Below are 24277 nucleotides of genomic sequence, written 5' to 3' on the forward strand. Positions count from 1 at the left end.
AAAAACACTTCATTTCAAACGTATCCATAAGAACGGCTCAGTACAATTCTCAACAACCACTCTCGTTATTCGCTTCCTCGCAAGCACACTTGAAATTTCCTCTCAGTTTCCATCAAGGTGTTCTTCACCGCCGCCTCCACCTCCGTTGTTTCAATCTGTTCGACAAACAGAAAAATAAAAAATTCTCAGACTAGGTCTCATATAATTATTTGTTTTATCAATTTAACCCCTGAAGTATTACGTCAAGAACAACTGTCCTAGATCAAGAGAGTTTTGCACACCTTGCTTTCCATCTCAATAGCTGCTGAGAAGTCTGGACCAGGGAAATTTGATTTGATTGTTACTGCTTTGAGCTCCATCGCTTTCAGACACTTAAGAACCTCGATCATGGACTCAACTGCATCAGACGGATTTTCGACACGGAATTTGATGTTAGATAACCATGCGTTCTTGCCATTTCCTGTTAATTTGTCCTGGACTTCAGCGTTTTTCTGCTGCAATTCCTTCTTCAGGCCTTCCAGATCCCGCAAGTGATTACCTGCCGTTTGAACGATCGAGTTCATGTTTGCCTGCAAATAAAAGGACGAAATTGAAAGGTTACGAGCTATATCATTGACAACAAAACTGGGTCACCCCCAGAGGAGCAATTCGTTCAAAATCTTAAGATCCCAACCTTGGTTCCACGGGGCAGCAAGGCATGTAATTCCATGCAACTCTGCTTCATCTTCTTCCTCCTCTGCCGCTCAGTTAACATATGTCGATAGCACTGCCTGTCGTCGACCTCCTTGCCTTGCACCCCACTTCCTCGGATCGACCTCAACATGGAAATCATTCTTCTATTCACGTTACTTCGATTTTCAGAAATTCCTGAACTTTCCGCAGCAAATCCATCACTGGGACTCGAGTATGGAAGAAAGGCACTCTGTCCGTTTGCCGGAAAGAAGGCTCGGACGTCAGCGGAAGGAAGCTCCGACCACAGCATTTCTATCAGAAAATCTTCTTGGAGGAAGAGATCCATGAATTTCTGGCTCTGTGTGATCTGTTCTCTAGCTTTCCCGAGAAATTTAAATTTCGGAACTGGAGTTCATCGTTAATACAACGGTCGCGGCAAGAGGACAGAGGAGACCTTATTTAAAACGTGGTCAAATTCGACGAGTCGCGAAAAGGGTTATGCGCACATGTTGGTTGACATAGCCACGTATGGCGACAGCTTTGACTAAACGATTGGATCCGTTGATCTAGTGGACCCAGTTTGATTGATGGTAGAAAAAATACAACTCAGAAAAATATAATAAATATAATAACACCTACCGCGGGGACTTGAACCCACGACCCCAAGCACGTGGAAGTGCTTTGCCGTATATTTGTTTCTTAGAGAACTTTATTCCCCCTTCCAGCTTTCATCCATACCCTTCGATTTTCCCGGCGACAGTGAGGGAGGGAAGCTGTTTTCTGTGTCGGTAAATCTTGGTGCAGGTAATTCGTAGAAAAGTCTTCTTCTTGTTGCTGGTGCTGGCTTACCTTTGTTTTGCCTGTTTTTGGTTAAGAGGAAGAATAATGTTTCATCGGTGTGAAAGGTGAAACTCCAGGTTTTATTGAGCTCATCACTATGGGAGTGCCATAGGGCACCCACCCCCTTTTCCTCCAAGCAAAAACCCTATTTCCTCCAAAATCTTCCCTACACCTCTATTTACTTAAAAGTGAAATATTAATTATTTCTTAAATTATATCAACTTTGTGTATCTTCCTTTAAAAGCGCTTTACACTCAAAACTGGGTTTGTCCGTTATATTTGATTACCGATTCTTGAGTGATGAATCTTTAGGTCTATCGAAGGGCTTTCATGAATTAATTTTTTTTTATCCAACTTTAAATTTATAAAATTAGAATCCGTGCCAATTGGGCCTTTGATTGATTACCCATGGTTTGAAAGTGAAATACTAATTATTTCATGCAACTACTTTCAATTGGTCTTAAGAACTTGTTTGAGCAAAAAATATTTTTGCATTATTACAAGGTGTTAGTTGGATACTTACAATTTATGGTTTTTGGAGAAAGAGTTGAGATAACTTTGTTTCTTCTGCTGCGAAGTGAGACAAACACTTCAAGGTAGGGTCAGAATTTGCACTAACCAGTCCCCTGTTTTTATCTAGCTGTACAATCTCATCATTTTCTTCCGGTGGTTTGACATGATATGGAAATTATAGCGTCTAAAGCAGACATGAAGGTGTATTTGCACTTTGTGGACCATTTTGATTTTTACTTCAAGTACATTGGGATTCTTAAGTTTTAACTGAATAGATCAGCTGAATGTACTATACCTTTGTCTTGAAGCTTGGGAAATTTTTTTATTTCTTGTTACAGCGTAAACAATCCTTTGGGATTCAAATTTAGGGGGAAGCCAATATGGTGAAAGCATGATTTCTTATTCTTATTCTTATATTGTCCATTGATTCAGAGAATTAAGATGCCTGCCTTTTAGGGTATTAGCTATAATACCCATATTGACAAAAAAAGAAGAAGAAAAAGTACATTGACCCTTGTATTGATTGCAGTGTTATGGTTAGTAAGATGATAGAAGTATGAATGATTTCTCAAAAAAGAAAAAAAAGGTATGAATGAAGGTTCTTTTATATTTCAATGATTGAAATGACTTTTAGTGGGATGTATAATGTTAAAATGAGGTTTAGGTATACATTTTGGTGATTGATGTATCGACTACTTTGAGAGTCTTTGGCATTAGTTTGATTGTTAATATAGTTTCTTTGATTTCTTTTTATTATGAGGCACTACTTTTTATATTATTGACTGAAAAATCTCTTTGATGTCTCTTTTCGTACTCGATAAGTTATCTATTGTTGTGTATGATGCTAAATGCAAGGATATGTTGCAACTAGAAAAGCAGGTAACTAGAGCCCTTCATGCCAACAGATCTCCATGGTCCATAGCCTGCTTCGGTGAAAAAAGCAATATGGAATAGATTATTTGGCATTCATAGAGAACTACAATTTTTATACGTACATTGGATATCTTGAACTTGTAATGGAGTCTAGAAGTTGTAGGATTTCATTTAAATACTTGTTCCTTCATTTAGGTAAATGAAAAACTTTTCTTAGTGTTAATAATATGGTGTATATGTAAATTTTGTAGATAATATGGTGTCAATGGTTCGTGTTTTTTTTCTCTATATAATGGGCAATTGAAGGAGAATCTTGGAAATTTTATTGGCTATAAAGGAGGTCTATCACGTTTAAGGAAGATTGCAGTTTCGACTAATTTTAGTGAGTTGTTGACGATAATGTATGGAGTGACTAGGTGGGATGTTACAACTCATACAATTATTGTCAAGGCCAAACTTCCTTTTTATTATGGGTGTTTTACTATTTTTTATGTGCAAAATGATCAAAGCCTAGCTACCTTATTTAGTTTTTATTCAAGTAATCAATCCATTGTTGTGGAGATTTACATGGAAAAAAAAAGCTCTAAGGCAAAGAATTGTGGAAGGGAGTGTACAAGGTATCGGGACTTAGGTGGTGAAACATCTCATAAAAAAAAACTGTCAAATAGATTTGGCGATACAAAGGAGTAAAAAGGTTAGTCATGTTTCCAACTGTTGATTGGTCTCTTGTGCTGGGACAAAAAAAAAATGGAAAAATTCCTGTGTCTTCATGGTACTCAACTTCTTAATGCATATGCGATACTTCAATGGCAAAAACCTAAGGCCGTTTGGTCTAGTGGTATTCTGTTTACATTAGGTGCGTCAGGTCACAAGTTCGAATCACGCCACGCCCCTCTAAAAAAAAAGTATTTATAGTTATATATTCATGATGTAGATTGTAATAAGTTTATATGAGATCCGTTTTTGAATATTAACCATTATAAAATATAAGTTTAATACACAAAAGGGTGAAGTGAGGTTTTTTAACCCATTGCCTATAGCATCACTATCTGAGAGTGGACCATCTTCACCAAGGTAATTCTATACACCATTATATTAGTTGATGTGTAGATGATGAGTAATGTTTATTGTATATCAACAAGTATTTATGCTTATCTAATTTGTATTCAGGGGTTTGAGTGATGATAGTAGTGAGAGTTTAAGTGGTGATGATATTGAATTAGAAAATAGTGATGTTAATAGAAGCACGACAATTGCCATTGATCATGAGGGAGATGAGATACTGGAAGTCGGGGTTTCTAAAGATAGAGTTGAAGCAACAGATGCATTTGGGCACCTAGATAAATATGAAGACGCTTGGGGGGTTAATACTAGTGGTGTGAATAGTATTCCTGGAATAAGAGAAAATTTGGATCTAAATTCAGATAATATCAGTGTGGGCCAAGTATTTGAGGATAAATCTCAATTGCAGTTTTATCTTTGAAAATATTCGATTGAAAGACACGTGGAGTATAAGATATTGAGATCTAGTGCTGATGATTATAAAGTCAAATGTGTCCATGATGAATGCCCTTGGAGTATTGCAGCATTTTGTAGTCGAAAATAGAAGAAAAAATGGAACATATGGTGGGGGTCATACATGTATTAATTCTACTATTCGCCATGGTCATCTACAATGCACATCATCTTTCATTTGTAAGGTCATTATGCAAAATCTGTGGACTAAATTTACCTTAACTCTTGATGATATTAGGCAGATCATGAAAGATGAGTATCATATTTGTATTTCATATGAGAGAGCATGGAAAGCAAAATGCAAGGCTATGAAAACACTTTTTGGTGATTGGGCTGACTCATACAATTTGCTTCCAAAGTTTTTAAATGCAATAAAAGAGTCAAATCCAAATAATGAGCATGTACTGTGTTGTGGTGAAATTGGTCAAGAAAGGAGGTTTAAATGTGTATTTTGGGATTTGGGCCATCTATTACAGGGTTTCAATATTGTAGGCCCTTTATTAGTATTGATGGAACACATTAACATGGGAAGTATCCTAAGTATTTGTTAATTGCTACTGCTCTTGATGGGGACAATGGTTTGTTTCCTCTTGCCTTTGTAATTGTTGAATCAGAAAATCAACATAATTGGGAATGGTTTTTGGCTTATTTAGATCATTTTGTTGTTCGAGGAAGAAGATCCATTACTCTCATTTCAAATTGCCAAAAGGATTTGATTAGGGCAGTCCAGAATCAATTTCCACGACTAGAATGATTTCATCGACTTTGTGTGCGTCATATAGTTGCTAATTTCAAGAAGCTGTTCAAAAATGATATTTTGATTGATCTCATATGGTCTTGTGCAAAGAAAACAACTATCATGGAATTTGATTATACAATGGAATTGATTAGACAACAAAGTGCACGAGGTAAAGAATTATTAACAGAGGGGGGTTTGAGTCTTGAGTTTTGGTCACTAGCACATGATGGCAATGTTTGATTTGGTGTGATGACCACATATATATCTGAGAGTTTATATAGTGTTCTCAAAGGTGTCAAAAGTCTTCCTATTCAAGCATTGGTAGAAGCAACTTTTTATAGATCGAACAATTTTTTTGTGAAAAGGGGAGAAAATGCAGCAAAAATGAGATCTTTTTGTACTCCTATTGATGCTGCTTTGAGAAGTAAATGTGGATAAAGCAAAAAAGTTTTGGGTATCTCAATATCACAATATTGTGTACAATGTGTATGTGTATGAAGGAAATCTTATCAAGTTGATTTGCAGATGCAACTATTTTCAAATGAAAAAAAATTCCTTGTATCCATGCCATTGCAGTATGTGGAAAATTTATTTTGATTTTAATCAATTATGTGGACATTGGTATACAAGAGAAACATATAAACAAACATATGCAATGGGTTTCTCTCCTCCTAAAGATAAACTTTATTGGTTTGACACGGGTGAACGAGTTCTTCCTCCTCTTGCAAAGAGTCAATTTGGTCGACCTCGTTCTGTTCGTATGCATACAGAAATGGATAGAGAAGTACGTTGTTATGTAGATGTAGACAACCAGGGCATAATATTAGAAAATGTCGAAATCCACCAGTTGGCAGTCTAATACATTGTCAAGAAAGTAGTCATCAAAGGTAAATATTTTTATTATTTGTGTAATTTAAATTGTGAATGTTAAAAGTTGTCTAATTTGTATTATTGGTATTCTAGCTGTAATAATCAGTGATTTCTTCGTTTACATTGTGTTGGAGTTCTTAGTTGATGGCGTGGATATTGCTCGGGTAGTCGAGAATGAGTAATGGTGGTTATATTTAGGTAAGTCCATCAACTATCTTAATGACTGACCTTGTTTTCTTTGCAAGTTTCATTATGGTAAAACTTCTAACTACATCTTCTATTTGTGGATGTTAAAATGTGATGCTAGAATGCCTTGAAGTGAGCTTAGAGAGATGATTTCCCTCGTGTACAGCAGCAAGTGCAATGCGTTCACATTGATATAGAGAGTAATTTATCTGCACAACAGGTTTAGCAGATCAGGGGACCCAAAAATACAAGTAGAGGTGTCCCCGACGAGCATCTATCTGGTCATGTATTTCATATGTACCATTTAATTTCTCCTGATCAAATGCAACTTCTCATCTCTGCTTGACTATCTATCAGTATTATGATCACTTGTGCAACATTGCCTCCGGAGTCTTTTTTGAGTTTCAACAGAATGTCTCTGGTAGATCAATTTATGCAGAGGGAACCATTGATGCTGCCATTTTTTCTATAAAAGAAGGTGCTTTTTATTGCTCATCCACTTTTTTTTCTTAGATTAATTTTTTGTTTCTTTCCCGTTCCTAATGAGAGTAATCTTAGATACAGAAATATCACCTTGACACAGGTTCAATCGAGGGCAGAGAAGGACATATTCAATATGATCGATGTGTTGGAAGAAGGAAACATGCGCTGATTTGTGGTTGCTTTAGTTTAATTAAGGTTTTGCGATGATGTGTTGGAAGAAGAAACAATTGTGTTCTAACTGCCCAGAAATACTTAGAAAATGAGATAATGTGACACTTCTTCTATGAAAAAAACAATGTTCTACCCTGCTTTGATCTATAACTGTATTCAGAAAGCAACATTTATTAGAATCAAACAAATTTTCAACACTTATACTGCAGAAATGGATTAACATTATCGTGACGGTCAGAGAAAACTTCTTTTGGAGCAAATATGTATTTGAATGTACTACCAGTTTCATTAGTCCTCTGTTCACAATGAGGCTTATTCAGACAAGTTAGAAAGACCCATTGTTTGAAAGATCGACTAAGCTGTTACAGACATCGGTTCATTATCTTCATCCGGACATTGTTATATTCTCGAGGGGAAGCATCAACAGATTACACTTTCTTCATTATCCTGAAATGAGCAATTTACAAGGCTTCTCGCTTACACAAGGGACATGAAAGAATCTGTTAAAGCCATGTAAGGTCGTATTTTTTCAGAGAAAAAAAAAGATTTTACATACATGGGTGATTAGTGCCGACAACATGGTCGTGGTAATCATGGTTGAAGCTAGTTTCTGAATTCAAATTATTTGGAATGTCATCTCCATCGTCATCCTTCTTACCATCAAATCTTACCAAATCATCTTCTTCAGCTTCATCCTGTCACAAAAACGTAAAGAAACACTGTTTTAAACCTGGGACTAATGCACTAACAAGGTGAAAGCATAACAAGTATGAGATTCACCTCTGAGCATTCGTCTTCCGTTAGACTTGCAGAGCCTAGTTTTGCATAAAATTCGTCGTCTCCACCATCACTCAAGGATTCAATGTCCTCTCTGTCGTTTTCCTCCTCACTGTCATACGTCTCAAGATAAGCCTCCTCCCCATCATCCTGTTAAAGGGGGCAAGGATAAATCATGTGTCTGGTTGAATCCTCCAAAAGGACATCAAAATCAATTCTCACCTCTGTTTCTTCATCGTCTGTAGGATACGAGGAATCCAACTTCTCATACAATTCCTTGTCACCCTTGTCCTTCAAGGTCTCCATGTGATTCTATGCAAACCATAAAATAAAAATAAATAAAGGAGTGAGAGAAGGTAGAAATGGGAAATCTTTCTACTGTCAATCTAGATCTGAAGTAAAAAGCAGGTCCAAATTAGGCCAAGTATATCCATGTTTTGACAGAGGCAAGTAGCTTACAAGTTCTGACTTCAGCTTCTCCACTTGTTTGCGCACATTTGAAGTATGACTGCAAAGTGCCTGCAAATCATAGGAATGCTCAACAAGCAATTCAATAAACAAAACAAATCAGGCAATAAGGTAACGAGATAAGACATTCTTTCCAATCATAACTTCACACCTAAACAGGGTAATCCAAGATGAAAATATCACAGGCGATCTGAGAGTCACCGTTTGACCATAGATTGAGAATTATCGGAAGCCATAAACTACAAAGCTATAAAAAACAAAAAAATAAATAAAAACCAATTCAAAACTAGTATCTGGTATTGTTTATTTAAAAGACCATCTGTGGGTATTCGGTTAGTGAAGTATGGTGACTTGACATTCTTTGCACTTCAAACCTTAGGGCAATGAGACTCTTCTACTGATGGTGGGTCTTTCATTCACTACGCCATAGAAATCAGCATAAGTGGGTTCTTATTCTCTCACTGCCCCCTGAAGTAATATCTTGCTAAAGGATTTACCTGGTGCCTCTGAAGCTCAATTGACCGAGCTAAAGCTTTCCTTTTGGTTAAGAGATTCTTAGGCCTCAGAGTTGCTGGACGCTTATAGTCCTTTCCCCGAAAGACAATAATAGCATAACCTTTTGAGATCTTGTCCACAGAAACCAAAACACCCCCACTTTCAGCCTCAAGAGACAGCGCAACATTCTTGACCTCTGAAAAATTCTTGGCTTTTATAATAACCTTAACCAGCTCCCGATACTTCCAGTGTAAATGCATATTCTCTACTATCCCATCAAAAATTCCTCGCCTACCTGAAAAAGGAAAACATGTTACTTTAAGTTCTCTACATCTAACAAAACAATTGAAATAATCCATCCAAATGAAAATTAAAACATAACAATCACAATCAAAATTCCAGCCACGTGAGCACACCTATTTTCTCTTTTCTTTTTTTTGTATGTCAAAAAATGAAGAAAGACTACTAGGGGAATTGGAGAGCATTTATGCTGTTATAAACTTCCTCATAAAACATTACAATCTTCATTAAAAAAAAAAATTAGTTGACCGAATAATTATTGGTTTAGTAAGTTACCCAGAAGCAAAAATGCTTTCATCCGCAAGCCTAGTTTACGGAACATAAACCTTTCTTCATCAGTTATGCTCTCTGGATCTACTTCACGCTCTGCTGGTTTCAAGAATGCTTCCACCTTATTTAAGGCATTTTCTGCTTTCATTAACTTGCGCTCAGCCTGTTTAACAAACAAAAGTTGATGATGAAATGGTTTTATGCCTACATATGCAAATACAGTAAAGTGCAAATCAACTGTGTACTTAAATAAATGCAAACTTATGTCAAACGATTTCTTCGAACAAAGGTAAATCAAGAGATTGATTTCTGATTCGAAAATTCCCTGATTTTCTCCCGTTACACATATATAATTATAATCTACAGGAAATTACAATAATGCCTTCCCCTTATCATAATTCATAAATACAAATCAACTTGATAACAACTTAAGCACCTAGAGGCTCAGAAACAGGAAACTACCATAGGTACAGTCATGAAGCAAAAGTTTTGCCAGTAATGAGTTTTATGTCATCAAATATACGGCTTGATAGATGGTCAAAATGAAATTCAAGAAGTTCATTCATCATTCAGGTGGCTTTTTCATGCAGTGATGTTTAAGAAAACATGCTCAGCCGCTGCAGAAAATTGGTCAGTCTGGCTACAATCACCTTACCACAAACTAAAATTACAAGCCAAATTTCTAGCAGCGGGTACTCGGTAATTATACAGGAATATGACCAACCAGTGCGCAAAGCTGGTTGATACAACTGCTTATCACCCATACCACTTTCCCCAACAAGAGTTTCTTGGAAGATATCATAAACCAATATGAACACACACCGTAAAACTCAAGTTTAAGAAGCTTACAAGATAAAGTTTCTTCTCTAGTTTCCTGACCAGGTCAGCATGCCTTGCTACCTCAGCAGCTCTCATCATCTTTTCCTTGTCACTGTCATCCAACCTCTTTCCCCAACGAGAGTCAGCTTCTAGGGTTTCTCCAAGAGTACCAGCAGGGCCCGGCTGTTCAACTGATTCAGCATTTGAAATGACTGCAGAAGAAGCTCTCAGCCGTGCTTGCTCCTCTTCATCCTGTAAAGCCTTTGCCAATCTCTCTCTCTCCAGTAATGCCTCTGTCACTTCACGAGACAAGAAATTCTTGCCTCTGTAGAATACTATGAAGTCCCTGTTTCTTGTAATAATTGTACTTCCTGTCAATTTCTGAAAAGCGGTACAATACATAAGTTTTTTTTTTTTTTGAAATAGTGTTTAGCTTTTTATAGTCAAGATAAAACTAGTACAAAAAGGGGCCAAAAAAGCCCTTACGATACAATAGATTCCTAACAACGAATGGAACACACTTCCTTAGCTAGCCCTTTGGGTTAGCTGCCAGGATATTTTGATTAAATACATAAGTTTCTTTCAAGTGCAAAAAAAGCATAAATGGTTTAACTAAAGGTTGCAATGTAAGACAAACAAAGCCAGTCAATAAACATTTAAATAAATAAAAATCAGCAGGCAAAATTGGATGAGATAAAACAGAAAGCACCTATTTTCATTTCAATAGAATCAACTTAACAGGAAACTGCACCACCATATAATAAGGGAATTCATAACTGTAGAAATTGTACTAGTTCCCCACTAATGACCACCAGAAGTGAGGAGGTCTATTCCAATTAATAAGCACAGAATCTTTCTAAGCCTAAACCAATGTGAGAGTAATCTCTCACAACAATTTCTCTCAGTCTTACATAATCAGTCGGAGGCATGAGCACATGTGCAACCACAGAAAACGGGGGTTTTGACCCACCATCAATAGCGTCCTATGGCATTGGCATGTCAGAAGCATTTGTATATATATTTTGATAACTCTACCCAATTAGATTCTAAAATCAGAAAAGGTGACATACTTTGATATCTTCAGCCATTCTCTCACTAGTTGTAAGCTGTACACCACGCTTTAGAGCAACTTTTACAACAGAACTTCTCTCCCACAACTTAACCATTGCTACAGCCAATCCTTGGTGCCGCCGGCTTCTTCCTAGGATCAGCACAGATATTGTAAAACACCGTTTATACAAAAGTTAAATAAGGCCATCAATTTATTAAAAAATATTTTTATGGTGCTGCTTCTTAATGATTAAGCAAAACAAAAGCCTGATGTACTAGGTGTATAGCTCCAGAAAAATAATAGTGTTAACTTTTTCTTCTTACACAAATTAATAAACAAGTCAGGCTTCTAGACTCTGTTGAATAACCAGTAAAACACTTTTGTTTTGTTTTTTGAAATAGTGCTGACCAGTAATAACACTTGAAAAGGTACATATTAAAATGGTCAGGTAATAGCTTCACCATTTTTAATATTGCTTTTTGACATTGCAAGATAGCTTCAACCATGATGACTTGAAGGTCCTATCACACTCACTAAAGAAGTGAGCTTTTGTTCCTCGAAAGGAACATGAACATTTTCCTAAATCATGCTTCTAGTTGGGTAGTAAAACATGACATAAATAAAAAGGATAAAAAGATAGCCGACGATACAAATTTCTGAGGTTGGAAGATGAAATGTGAATCAAATAAAAAAGCTCTTGACATACCTAAAGCAAAATGGGGAGGCAATACTCTTGCAAGCCTACGTAAGGCTGTCATTTCTTTGTTTCCTAGAACAGATCTCACTCCATAAGGAAGAATTCTGAAAGGGGGACTGTAACCTGGGACCACTCCAGGGAGCATATCAGCATCCACAGGTAATGGATCCCCTTCCGGCCAATCTGTATAACGGGGTCCCAGGCCATCTAATAGCTTATCAACTTCCACTTCATAGTTGATTTTAGGTGATGATGCAGGTTCATTTTGAACTTCCATTACTGAGCTTTTACGAGCTTCATTTTCAGTACCCTTCTCTGTGTGAACAGCATTAGCTTTAGCAGAAATTACGGCTGATGAATTAAAACCATTGTCCTGAATATTTCTAACTTGTTTTTTTGCAGTTTGTGTTGGAGAAAGTTCATACTCCACGCCTCTATACAAAGAAACAGCAGTGCCGGACCTCCAAATAACCAACCCTCCAGTCTTTCTCTGTTCATAGGTAGAAGATGGAACATCAAATGATATATGGAAGTAAAAGAAGCTTAAATGTAGAAACTGAAAAAACTATCTGCTAAGAAAATAAAATTTATGCAGGATAGACACTCTAATTTTATGGGAAGAACTGAAATTCATGCAGGATTAGACACTTTTTTTTTTTTGAAAGAGGTGAATTTCATTCAAAGTCGAAGCAAGAGAACATAAAGTTTGGCATTTGAGCGATGTTTGGAACTTCAAATCAGAGATTCTAATGCTGAAATATCATATTAACATCTAATCTGGCTATATGCGATTTTTATAATCTATCTTGATTTCTGAAGCACAAATTAGCTCACAAATCAATTTATTTGATACATGCTTGAACTCTAGTGAAAATGAACAAGTACATAAGTTTTCTAGTCACGATCTAAGTCACCAACTCTCTCTGCTTCAGAGAATCATGGAGCACTTTTTCCCTTTACTTTCTTTTCCATGTAGAGGTGGACTAAATATCTAATTAAGCTGGGCGAGTGCAGTATGTATGAGACAGTAGTAATCAAGAGTGGACATGTCCTATTACACTTGAATATTTAGACACCACTTGTCAGGTAAAAACTTTAGTGATTATGTTTCATGGCAATCTGTAGAAATTTATAACTCTGTAGACTTTCCCTTTTTTTCCCAAAATATTGACAACACACAAATGCTACACCTCAAACTGCAGAGAGATTAATATGCACATGAGCTATCTGGCAGATGAATTATAAATGTGATTTTCTTGGGTAAGTACATATTTTAATACAATGATTAAAAGCATTAGCATCTACAAATTCTTCAAAGGTATGCACTAATAGAAACCATGCAGAAACCTATGATTTAACTTCACCTGACTCACAAAGCGTAGAAACACATCCAGAGAATCTTTATAATTCATTGTTTTCCTTTTTCTTTGCCTTTTACTGGCTCTTAAAGCATAAGATAAAAAAAAAACAAGCAAAACACTGTTTTATTCCTGGACATTTATGTAGGACATCCAGATACTGTCAGCCAAAAAAACTGTTTACTCTACTAGGTGAAGAACAAAGAGAGCACCAATATTTTGTATGCAAAAAACTGAGAGCCGTGACAACCATATTGCATGGAGTCTGAATCAATAAGAATACATCTCAGATGCTATTGGCTAAAAATGAGAAAACAAACTAGTAAAGGAAAATGACGATGAAAATATAGATAACGTCAAAGACGTTTATGCATAACTTGTCCCCAGTAACTAACCTCCAAAATTTCATGCATCCTCTTCATATTAAGTGCTGGAGCTCCCTCACATTTCAGTCTGACTACCTCCGAAGTTTTCCACTTCTCATGAATTTTATCAACAATCTCCCGAGTAACACCAGCCCCACCAATCTTAGTCTTCTCCTTAGTCCGAATAGCCAAATTCCTCAATCTCCGCAACTCTGTCTCCGGCAATGTTAATTCTGCTAAAGAAGTCTTGCTTCTCCTTCTCTTAAACAAGCTCTTATCATCTTCTTCACTAATAACTTTCTTCTCCCACGGAAACCGAAGAGTCGTAGCAGAACCAACTTCCATTCCCAACGGAGACTCCGGTGAAAAACCTCCCCGTGAATTGGGTAGCATTCCTTCTTCAACGTAGAAAATGTCCTCGACGGAGCCTCTCTCCGGTAAGCTTGTCTTTGTTTCATACGCATCATCGGAATAACCAAATCTCTTCAATTTCTCCACAATTCTCTCCATAGTACTGCCACCTCTACCATTACTAACACTACCATCATCATCCTCCTCGCCTGAAACACTGTTACTTCGATAATCCACCGCTGATTGGGGCCTTTTAGGCAGATTTCGAAACTGGGTTTCCTTCCAATTATCAATCCAACGACCAGTTGGTGATACAACTCCTGACAGGTTCTCAAAAGATGGACCGACATTCCCAATGCGCCCAACAGAAATACTTCTTTTTACTTGGAATTTCTGTGGGTGCGATATTGAGTAGAAATTCAGCTGCAGCAAAGGAGAGACCTGCTTCCCGGAGGAAGTTGGAGGAATGTACGGAAAGACTTGGAGACGACATCCATGAAACTTGGAAAAGGAGCTGTAAAACGAGTCTAAGAAGTTTGGTGGTGGGATTTGACAACTATATGCAAGATACATGAGTCCTTCAACATAAAACAAAGCGTGATAAAATTAATTTTATCGAAATCAAGCCGGACTTGATACGAAGGACAGGTAGGTACTCTGCTAATGGAAAACTGGAGACGAGAGCTACAGCGGAATGAAGTCTGGGAAGGATTCTGCTTCAGCCCCCATGAAGGTTTTACTAACTATATCTTGCGACAAGAAATATCAACCAGCGGCGCAGAGAGGGATCGATTGTACCGTCGCAGGAAAATAAGATACCTTTTTTGCTGCAATGAACATGACTAGAAATAATTTTAATATTTATTAAAAAGATAATATCATAAATAATTATATTATAAAACTCGAACTGTATTAAAAAATAATATTTTAATTACATAATTATTCTAAATATTATTCACTAGGCGAATAATGATGCCATAGTGATTTTCCTATATTGCCCTAAAATCCAATATCTATCGAGCAATAAGCCCACTATATCTATATTGCCCTTTAAGTCAAAATCTAATAAATATCAGCCTCCATTTTATTGAACGTAATAATCTTAAGCCATAATGCCCTCAAATATGTTACATTTCCTAAGTTACGTTTCACATAGGGTTCACGATGTGGACGTAACGCGTAACGCCGATACGTCCGTCAACCGTTCTTATTTGGTCGGGCACAAAACCTTCCGAAGCACCCCCCCGGAGTTGTCTAGTTTGTTCCGGAACCATACGAGCTTCAGAGACTGGACTGTAGGAGTTTCGATGGCGTCCGATGCTTCCAATGCTCTCGCAGGTTATTTGTTTATTCCTCTAATCAGCTTTGCCACCTCTCCTTCCCATTCACGTCGACATTTTTTTCATCATTTTTCTCTGTTACAGTGAGGGAGATAGTTCAGAAATTTCTCAACGCAGCTCGAACTGGAAATCTTGATCTTTTCAAAAGTAGGTGAAGGTATTTGAACAGTGGAGCTCATTTTTATTGATAGTTTCTAGGATTTATTTTATTTTTGTGTGTGTGTGTTTTTTTTGGAAAGAATTGGCAACTCAGCTCGATGATGGAGGGAAGGGGTTGGCAAAAACGATCGCGGACGTTAAAGATGCATATAAAAGAGGCGCACTTCACTTTGCCGCACGGGAAGGGAAGACTGAAGTCTGCAAGTATTTGCTTGAAGACTTGAATCTCGGTGACATTGCGGATGTCAAGGACGATGATGGTAATTTCATCACTTTTTCCCCTTTCTATGCTATATTTCGTTTTTTTTTTCTGGTCTGTTAGTTTCTGAGATATGGTACCGTTTATCAGCTGCCTTTTAAAAAAAATTGTGTCCACTCACGTTCCCTACGTTTGAGGTTCACTGTAGCTTTTGGTTAGCTTGCTGAAATGTTGGTTTGATAGCTGTACGAAGAAACGGTATAATGTGAGTTGCTTTTGCAGGAGAGACTCCTCTTCTTCATGCAGTTCGTCAGGGACACGTTGCCACTGCCAAGTATCTTGTTGAACATGGGGCAGATCCTGCAATTGCTAGTCATTTAGGAGCTACACCTCTGCACCACGCTGCTGGAATAGGTACTTAAGCATTTCCCTTCGAAGTTCAGCTATTTTTGAAGTTACGGCGGATGGTGATCTCTCTTGGAATTGTATTCGTATTATGCAAATTTAATCTTTGAATGATTACTTTAATGTTTTCTGACGAGAATGCCTAGCACCTCACTCTTTTGAACCTGAGTTATTGTCATTGTTGTTGATCATGTCCTTAGTTTATTTGAGAAAGTGACTAGAAATTACAAACCAGTTACTTGTTACCAGTATCCGGTTAATACATCTCAAGAGATCATTAGACAACGGTTTTTTACCGGAATTTTCCTGAGGTGAGGATGGGGAAGGAGTTGTGCATCCTCGTTAACGAGAAAGCAAAGGTAAAAAATGTACTCGGCCAAATACATTCTGACACTTGTAGGCCATCTCTCACAATGGACTACCGGAAATTTATGTTTCACAAGATTCAAGAGCTAAGAGAGAAGACCAGCAGAGTATCATTTGTATTATTGTACTGGTTGCTCTCTCTTCTTCTTCTGAACTAGTAACATAGGTGAATTCTTGTGCATTCAAAATTAATTGGTTATTTAATTCCAAAGTAAATCCACTTCTACAGTTGAGTCTTTCACTAATTACTTAAATATAGATGTCCTCATGCATGACACCAATTTTCTTGTGTTTTTAGAGTTAGTCGAAGTGCCTAATTCGGATTGCTTAATCTTTATTATTCAGTTGGAAATTATGTATTGGGATGCCAATTTTTGTAATCTTGCATATTCTTCCCTTCTTTAACGAATTCTCATCTTTTTTTTTAAAAAAAAAAACAAGGCTCATCCTCTAGATGTTTACTAGTAAAGGTTGTGAATGAGATACACAAAGGTAAAGCGAAAGCACTCACATGCTGGGACAAAATAAGACAAAAGATGTCCTGCTGTTATGGTTCATAGACTGCCCAAATTTAACTTCTTGTCTGTACAAAGTTCACACCGAACAAATGAGTACTGATAATGTTGTTTCCTTTTTTCCTTTTTATAGTTTAAATGCTGAATTCGCTCCTTCATAATTTATTCAAAATTGGCTAAAGCAGTAATTCAAAATCATCTCTGTCTCATACTTCGGCATATAATCTAGTTTGTGGACCTATTGCTGAGCAAGTTATTGTTTTTTATGTGTCATTCCAAAACTAGCAAAATTCTGAATATGAACCTCTCAAAGTTAATAGAAAATTCTAAGAGCATGTTCAGAAAAGAGGAGAACGTTATAACCATTTTGTTTCTTTTTATGTTACTTTATTTTTTTTTTTTAGGTCTTTTAACAATGCTGATTGAACACAACTCTCTAATTGAAAAATTGTGCCAGAATCCTAGACCTTTAAATTGTTCATTAGTTGTTTCTAGCTTTGAAAGAAATGACTGCTCATGGAAGTTGATTCAGAAAACTCAAGGGGACTGTTATGTGTACTACCATTTGTTATAGTCACATTTACCTGATAGCATATGAATGTCTGGTTACAAAAAGCAAGAAAGCTATAAATCATTGCCATGCATGTTTCAAGTGAAAAAATGTAAGCTCATTCACGTGAAAATTAAATTCACATTTTTACTGTTTCTACTCTTTCAAAGTTTAGAACCCTCTCTATTTAATATTTTCATATAAAAGGCTTGTAGTTGATATCTAGACGATACAATCCTGCTTCTCAAAGGGGTTGATGTGGAAACAAATGATGATGACACTACTGTAATTTGCAACGCCTGTGGACAGAGAGTAAGTTGTGAACCTTTGGGTAGGAAACCATGCTTATGTAACCTTGCATTTTATGCTTCCAGGTAATGTTGAGTTGCTAAGTTTCTTGGTTTCGAAGGGCATTGATGTGGAATCACAGAGTGATGCTGGGACTCCATTGATTTGGGCGGCTGGTCATGGACAACAAGAAGCTGTGAAATTTTTGTTAGAACAACATGCTAATGTAATTTTTCTTTCTCTTGAAGATCACTTTCTTGAAGGTTTGCTAATATAACTATTCAGGTAGTTTCTAATATATGCCCTACATAATTTTCTGCCAAACTATAGGCATCAAACTTACTGGGACATTTTTTTCAATCAGTTTCTGGGATTTTATGCTGATTGTTTGCTTTGGTTTCTTTTCAGCCTAACACTGAAACTGATGATAATATTACTCCATTGCTTTCATCAGTGGCCGCTGGTTCATTGCCATGTTTGGAGCTGCTAATTCAGGTTGGAGGTTCTTTTTTTAACCTTTTTCCTCCTGTTGTTTAGACTATTTTAACATTCAATTTAATATCCTTCTCTGCTTCTTTTCTCTTTGTTTGATGTTATGCTCTTCTGCATATCTGCTATGGTAGGACACATGGATTAACTTTCTGGTATTGTTCTTCCAATTAGGCAGGTGCTAATCCAAACACTAGTGCAGGGGGAGCAACTGCTTTGCATATTGCTGCTGATAGTGGTAGTATAGAGATCATTAACTGCCTTGTAAAGGCGGGTGCTGATCCCAATCTCTCTGATGAGGTGAGGTTGATCATGCTATCAACTCTTTGTGAATTTTTATTAATTTGATATATCTTTGAATATGCTTCCTGATTTTGGATCTTTTTACTATATCAGGATGGTCTGAAGTCAGTACAAGTAGCAGCAATCAGAGGTAATCGTGGTGTTGTTGAGATCCTGTTGCCTTTAACATCTTCTATCCTGGATGTTCCTGACTGGAGTGTTGATGGAATAATCAAACATATGCAGGCCGAAGGGCCCAAGCAGGTATTGGCTTTATATTTCATCATTTTGCTGACTTTAAAATGGTAAATAATAGGGTGTTTATCAAATTTGTGAAAAGACTGCTCACGAAATCAGCTAGGGGTTTCAAATCCATGGGTTCTGCAGGGATTTGCAAATCTTGTCAGTGAGATATGGATTTTAAAAAATTAAATTATTTATAAATTAAAAAAGAATCAGGAGGGGGTGAGTGAGGCTCTCCCCTGCTTCCAATCACTCTTTTTCTTCTTCGGAAGGGGAAGTGATGTCTCTCCCTCCCTCCTTCAGTTATCTCATACCCCCTCTCTATGAGATGGGAGCTCCGTACTTCTCCTCTGTGTTTCAAAGATGGGGACGGCAGGGGGAAGGGAAGGCCTCCTTCCTTCTTAATCTCCATAACAGGGAGAATATGAAGCTTTATACAGAGGCCCATTAAACTTTTCTAGTCAAACAACATAGTCGCAAACTTTCTTCTATAATTTTATATACATTTATACCTGACATTAGTTAATCCATAAATCCTCTAAAACTTTATTATTAATTATCATTACTGTAAACAATTATGTATTTTTATGTTATTTCAAACAAATAAATTTAATAACGTGAAGTATTCATGATTTAAATTACTTCTTTATTTGCACTTAAATTTAAAATATATTTAAATACGAAGAAAATGATTTTTTAGTATTTAAGAAAAAGAGGTAAGTTGATTTTCAACCAACATATTTTTAAGTTTTTTAGAAGAACAGATTCAACTTCCTTTGTTGAATATAATTAAAGCTTAAATAAAAAGAGGTAAGTTGAATCTGTTCTCCTATTTTTAACTTTTTTGCATATCTATATGTACAAGTCGATTTAACTCAACATTTTGGTAATCCTTTGACGTAATATAGTTTCACTAACCCTAATGTCCCATTAAAAAATCTGAGTGGCTTTGGAAATTTAGAAATAATAAGGACTGTCTGTGGAGACACATCATTGTTGCAAAGCAAATGGATATGAGGACAGTTGTTGGCACCCCCCACCCCTGTGCGACAGAACTTGCCTCATCTAGAAAAGTGTGTTTGCGCTTTCTGTGGCAAGAACTACACCAGATTCAGGGTGCAGTCTGATCTCTGTCCATTTTTGGACTTGACTGCTGGCTGGGCAAGCTCCTCTGTGCCTGGCTTATCCAGAGCTCTTCTCTCTGGCTTGTCACAAGCATAGCATTGTTTTTTTTGTGGAGGTAAAAACCAACAGTGGCTGGAACCTCAACTTCAAGCACCACCTCATTGACGAAGAGGCTGCAAACACGAGCTCCTTTCTCAGCATTCTTGATCTCCAGTACATCAGAGGCAAGGGGGAGGATTTTGTCATTTGGAAAAAATTGGTTGGTGTGGCAAATAGGGCAGTTGCTTCTTACCTGAATGAACAAAAAAAAAAAAGGACTCCAGTGGAGACTTCACTGTTGCCTCCTTCTATAAGTCCCAACAACATGTCCTGGAGGTCGGCTGTGCTTCTGCTACAGTTTGGGAACTCAAAGGCACACCTAAAGCCATGTTTTTCTAATGGTCGTGCATCAAAACAGAAGATTTTCATCGCTGACATAAGAGAGAAACCATAATTATGAACTCTTTCTGTAAGCTCTATGGACATAAGGAAGAAACTGTTGACCACTTCCTCCTTCACTAGTTTTTGGTGAAAATCTGGCACCAATTTCTCTGGTTTTTCAATCTCAACCTCTTGTCTCCTTACGTTTCTTGACCTCATCACCAAATGCAGCACCCTACCCCTTCCCTCTCTTGGGCAACTTATGTGGATGAATTGTGTAGCTACACCTCTTGATGTCCAATTTTGCCCCCCTCCTCCAGGCACTGTAAAGTTAAATTTGTATGGCAGTACAGAAGGCTGGCTAGACCCGGCAAGTTATTGTGGTCTCATCAGGAATTGGGAGTGCACAATCATGGTTTCCTATGCTGATCCTTTGGTGTTGCCGACACCATCTCAGCCGAGGTGGCTGCCCTCCTCCATGGTCTCTGTTTAGCGAAAGATCTTGGCCATACAACCCCCCCCCCCCACCCCCATGGTGGAGAGGGACGTAGAGATCAACCAGTGTGCCAAGGAAGTAAAACTCCCATGGCGTAGTGTGCCAAGGAAGTAAAACTCCCATGGCGTTTTCTCCTGCAGATCGAGGACACTCTCAATACCACTCAGCATCGCCAACCATCTTGGATTCACACCCCATTGTCAGCAAATGAGGCTGCTGACAATCTGGCTAACAGGGGTGTGGGATTGCTGGAAGAGGCGGTCATCTGATATCATCATTAAGCCCCCTGGGTTTGGTTGCTGCTCATGGGCTTGTTGCCCTTTTTATTTGTTTAGTTAGGTTTGTTTCTTGTTTGTAGCTAGTTTTTACCTCTGCTTGATGTAATCTCTTATGTCCCCCTCGGATGCAAAAAAATTATATATTGGCAATATGAGCCATCTGGTGATTGAAATCTTTCTTAATCTGTAAGGCCTTGTGTTTTTTTGCCTCTGTCAACCTGTTGTGGCCAAGAGTTAGCCTTTACTGTTCACTGTTATTTTGGCCTAAATTTATCTCAGCCTTGCATTGATATTACAATATGCATTATGTAGGAGGAAACACAATCAGCCAAGGAAGCACATCTGTCAAAAGAGTCCAACTCACAAAAGGCACAGATCCCTGAGGTACTCTTTACTGTAGTTAGCTCTGGAATTGTTTCTTGTTAAATTAGTCACTAGACTGCATGTTTTGCATGAACATTGGACCTTAATTGACCCTGTTTATGTGCACCTACATTGTCTCCAGTATTGATGGGAGATCAAATTTGGGTGCTTTTCTTCATCTGCTTGGTTCTCCCATAGGGGAGGGTAGCTGTTACCTATTGAGATACATGGGATCCTCTATAGTTCATCAGTAGTTATTAAACTGCCTCTTTCTCTGTCTCTCTCTGCATTAACCACTTCAATCTAGTATACTTTGTTCAACTAGTAGAAGCTATGACCATTAATAAAGGAATAACACGTTAATATTTTTGTTGATGTACCCAGGTGACACCTGAAGCCCAGAAAAAAGCATCAGAAGCAAAACCAAGAGGAGATAAGGCCTTCAAAAGAAAGGATTTTCTCATGGCAGTTGATGCATACACACAGGTTAATGTTGAAAACCTAAAAATCTATTGAATGTCAATCAGTAGATCAACTCAAGTTTCTCCAAAGTCCAGGTTTTATACCTATTTACATCAAATGTCAAGAGTATAGATTCCTCATATTATTGTTAAAGATATAGGCAAGTCATTGATGTAATTATCTTTTGATCTTTGTCCCTTAGGGTATAGTTATAATTTTTTGAATATTTGGCATCTATAAATACAGCTTAAAGGGGAGGGTTAGGATAGAGGTCTACAACCCTAATTCTCCCCTCATTCTCTCCTCAACGTGCTCACTTTCCTCTCTTTGCTTGGCGTCCCTTTTCTCTTCTCTCTTTTCTTCTTCTTCTTCCTCCTCCTCTCCTTTACTGAAGAGTGCAACATATGGAATTCTGAAAATCAACAAAAGCCTTAATATGTCAATGGGATATACTGCAAGGGAGGCTATAATTTTAAAGTTCTTTTTAGTGCTATTATACATATGATTGCCTCTTCAGTTCTCATTTGTTCACTTACAAGAGCTCCAAGCAGGCTTATTAAAGTCAAGTGTTTCGTAATGGGTTTTACATGTTGTATGAGGAGGTAGAAACACCAAATTCTGTTATTACGTCTTCACTAGAACACTTCTTTCCATCACTTTAATTCCTTTAACATATTTTATGGATATTTCTTCATGTTTCCATGAGTCTAGTTGTCTTGGTTTGGTAAAGTGAAGGACTCTCATATTGGGTTCAGTTTAAAAGCCTTCCTTTCCTTCATGTTGCAAGTGTGACTCACTATTATGACCTGCTTCACCAACTGTTTATTGAGATGAATATTTTGGGACGAACTTGCAGGCCATCGATCTTGACCCTTCTGATGGTACTTTACTGTCTAACCGTAGCCTTTGTTGGATTTGGCTAGAGCAAGCTGATCATGCTTTAGCTGATGCTAAAGCTTGCAGAGCTTTAAGACCAGACTGGGCAAAAGCATGCTACAGGGAAGGTGCAGCTCTACGTCTACTACAAGTATGTTTACTTTCAACAACTTTCTATTGAATTCTTTAAATTCTGCTACTTTTTAACTAATTCAGTATATTGATTTGGTGTTGTCTTTTTGCAGAGATTCGATGAAGCAGCCAATGCGTTTTATGAGGGTGTTAAGCTTGACCCAGAAAACAAGGGGCTTGTAGATGCTTTCAGGTTACTACTGTTATGTGCCCATTTCTTTCTATTAGGAGTTACTAAGCTACCATGCGGAGGAAGAAAAGAAAGTAACCAAACTTCAGTAACTTTCAGTGCCTCAAACTCTGTTCTGACACTGGGCTGCTTCAAAATTCTATAATGGAATATCACTGGTCATATATACTTAAGCTAGTCAAAATTCTCACTGTGTTGTGGTTGGGTATTGAAAAATGTTTAAAAAGAGTTGATCTTACAAAAGGAAATTAAAATGAAAAATGTTCGGCCATAAATCTGAACTTCTAGCAGCAAATACTGTTTGATGTTTATGGTTGAAAGCAATTATCATATTTCTAAGGTTTCCTTTAATGGGTGAGTGTCCTGATCTTCATTCCCCAAAGACATTTTAGTTACGAGGAAACAAACATTGCACATTCTTTTGAAAATTTTAAGTTGCTAGAGATAAGCCTGTTGACTCTCTCTCTCTCTCTCTCTCTCTCTCTCTCTCTCTCTCTCTCTCTGTCTGAGGGAGAGGGAGAGGGAGATTATTTAATCCTTTGAAACCCTGGTCTCATTTGCTGATTCGGCCTTTACTGTGGCCAATACTTACTGTTTCTTTAGTCCTTTAAAACCCTTGTCTCTTTTGCTTATTCTGTCTTTACTGTGCCCATTATTTACTTTTTTAATCCTTTAAAACCCTTGTACCTTTTGCTTATTCTGCCTTTACTGTGGCCAATATGAACAGGGAAGCTGTTGAAGCTGGAAGAAAATTTCATGGAACAGATCATCAGAAATCAGAAAAATAGAGAGACTCAGGAAGAGGATATTCATTTTTTTACTTTTAGCCCTTGAAAATATTTAGAGCAGTTTTTCATCTGTAATATGGCAGAATGGTTCATATATTTTACTTTTCCTTTTCCTTTTCCTTTTATTACTTTAGAAACTATTCCAATGACTGTTCATACATGAGTTAGAAACCACTTTATCAAAAACAAAAATGAGTTAGCAACCACGACTATCCACCAGCTCGTAAATATTAGTTTTGCCATTGAAGAAGCAGAAAAGAAGAATATTTGTTACTGATTACTTGTCTGCAGGCTAAGAACCTAAACAATTGATTGGCATAGTAATAACTTTAACCAATGTAGTAATATGAGGAGGCTGTGTTTATAATTTACTTTCATCAAAACTCTGAGTCCAATCACCTAGGAGCCCCCCTGAGTTGGCTCCGAGCTGACTTGGTGAGTCGAGTAGCTCCGCGTCGGTCGTGCCCCTCATTTGCTGGTTATTCCACGATTGTTCGC

The 24277-nt window shown here is 37.4% G+C and overlaps 3 protein-coding genes and 1 long non-coding RNA gene across 7 annotated transcripts; 2 read left to right on the forward strand and 2 right to left on the reverse strand.

Annotated features, from left to right (window-relative positions):
- Nucleotides 1-60: 60 nt before the first annotated feature.
- LOC137935545 (transcription factor bHLH92) lies at nt 61-1042 on the reverse strand. The gene is made up of 3 exons (XM_068780198.1): nt 674-1042; nt 282-569; nt 61-155 (listed from the first exon to the last, which is right to left on the reverse strand). The coding sequence occupies exons 1-3, from the start codon at nt 1016-1018 to the stop codon at nt 66-68; spliced, it is 723 nt and encodes a 240-aa protein (XP_068636299.1). The 5' UTR covers nt 1019-1042; the 3' UTR covers nt 61-65.
- A 327-nt stretch (nt 1043-1369) lies between these two features.
- LOC137935551 (uncharacterized) lies at nt 1370-7088 on the forward strand. Of its 3 annotated transcripts, none has more exons than XR_011109258.1 (5): nt 1370-1476; nt 2153-2611; nt 4069-6220; nt 6330-6686; nt 6792-7088. It is a non-coding gene; the product is annotated as an uncharacterized lncRNA (long non-coding RNA). The 3 variants fall into 3 exon arrangements; XR_011109257.1 differs by having other exon boundaries at nt 2555-2611; XR_011109259.1 differs by having other exon boundaries at nt 2555-2611; nt 6164-6220.
- Nucleotides 7089-7275: 187 nt separating this feature from the next.
- On the reverse strand, nt 7276-14581 carry LOC137935549 (CRM-domain containing factor CFM3, chloroplastic/mitochondrial-like). Of its 2 annotated transcripts, XM_068780204.1 has the most exons (11): nt 13493-14581; nt 11749-12229; nt 11062-11192; nt 10022-10372; nt 9179-9335; nt 8605-8897; nt 8099-8158; nt 7862-7951; nt 7643-7789; nt 7419-7557; nt 7276-7309 (listed from the first exon to the last, which is right to left on the reverse strand). In XM_068780204.1, coding segments are annotated over exons 1-11 (2745 nt in total). In that variant the 5' UTR covers nt 14387-14581; the 3' UTR covers nt 7276-7307. The 2 variants fall into 2 exon arrangements, with proteins under 2 accessions (XP_068636305.1, XP_068636304.1); XM_068780203.1 differs by having other exon boundaries at nt 7276-7557.
- A 484-nt stretch (nt 14582-15065) lies between these two features.
- On the forward strand, nt 15066-23969 carry LOC137935550 (uncharacterized). Its single transcript, XM_068780205.1, has 13 exons — nt 15066-15151; nt 15238-15300; nt 15393-15572; nt 15794-15925; nt 17722-17861; nt 18044-18130; nt 18299-18424; nt 18521-18670; nt 21281-21352; nt 21716-21817; nt 22650-22820; nt 22915-22994; nt 23719-23969. The coding sequence occupies exons 1-13, from the start codon at nt 15121-15123 to the stop codon at nt 23777-23779; spliced, it is 1395 nt and encodes a 464-aa protein (XP_068636306.1). The 5' UTR covers nt 15066-15120; the 3' UTR covers nt 23780-23969.
- The last annotated feature ends 308 nt before the right edge of the window (nt 23970-24277 follow it).

This window comes from Aristolochia californica, unplaced genomic scaffold (assembly GCF_029961685.1).
Source record: "Aristolochia californica isolate CCGP_79_NKW_82.1479 unplaced genomic scaffold, dmAriCali1.0.hap1 SCAF_6, whole genome shotgun sequence".
Taxonomy (NCBI): Eukaryota; Viridiplantae; Streptophyta; class Magnoliopsida; order Piperales; family Aristolochiaceae; genus Aristolochia; species Aristolochia californica.

Bases quoted from the DNA above. Each gene is read 5' to 3' on its own strand.
- LOC137935545 (XM_068780198.1), bottom strand. From the start codon at position 1,018: ATGGATCTCTTCCTCCAAGAAGATTTTCTGATAGAAATGCTGTGGTCG. The intron at 570-673 runs GTTGGGATCTTA...TTTTATTTGCAG, and splicing joins TGCTGCCCCGTGGAACCAAG to GCAAACATGAACTCGATCGT. The intron at 156-281 runs GTGTGCAAAACT...TTTGTCGAACAG, and splicing joins CTATTGAGATGGAAAGCAAG to ATTGAAACAACGGAGGTGGA.
- LOC137935549 (XM_068780203.1), bottom strand. From the start codon at position 14,386: ATGTATCTTGCATATAGTTGTCAAATCCCACCACCAAACTTCTTAGAC. The intron at 12,230-13,492 runs GTTAGTTACTGG...ACCTATGAACAG, and splicing joins GGATGCATGAAATTTTGGAG to AGAAAGACTGGAGGGTTGGT. The intron at 10,373-11,061 runs GTATGTCACCTT...ACCGCTTTTCAG, and splicing joins GAATGGCTGAAGATATCAAA to AAATTGACAGGAAGTACAAT.
- LOC137935550 (XM_068780205.1), top strand. From the start codon at position 15,121: ATGGCGTCCGATGCTTCCAATGCTCTCGCAG. The intron at 18,131-18,298 runs GTTGGAGGTTCT...TCTTCCAATTAG, and splicing joins GTTTGGAGCTGCTAATTCAG to GCAGGTGCTAATCCAAACAC. The intron at 21,818-22,649 runs GTTAATGTTGAA...ACGAACTTGCAG, and splicing joins CAGTTGATGCATACACACAG to GCCATCGATCTTGACCCTTC.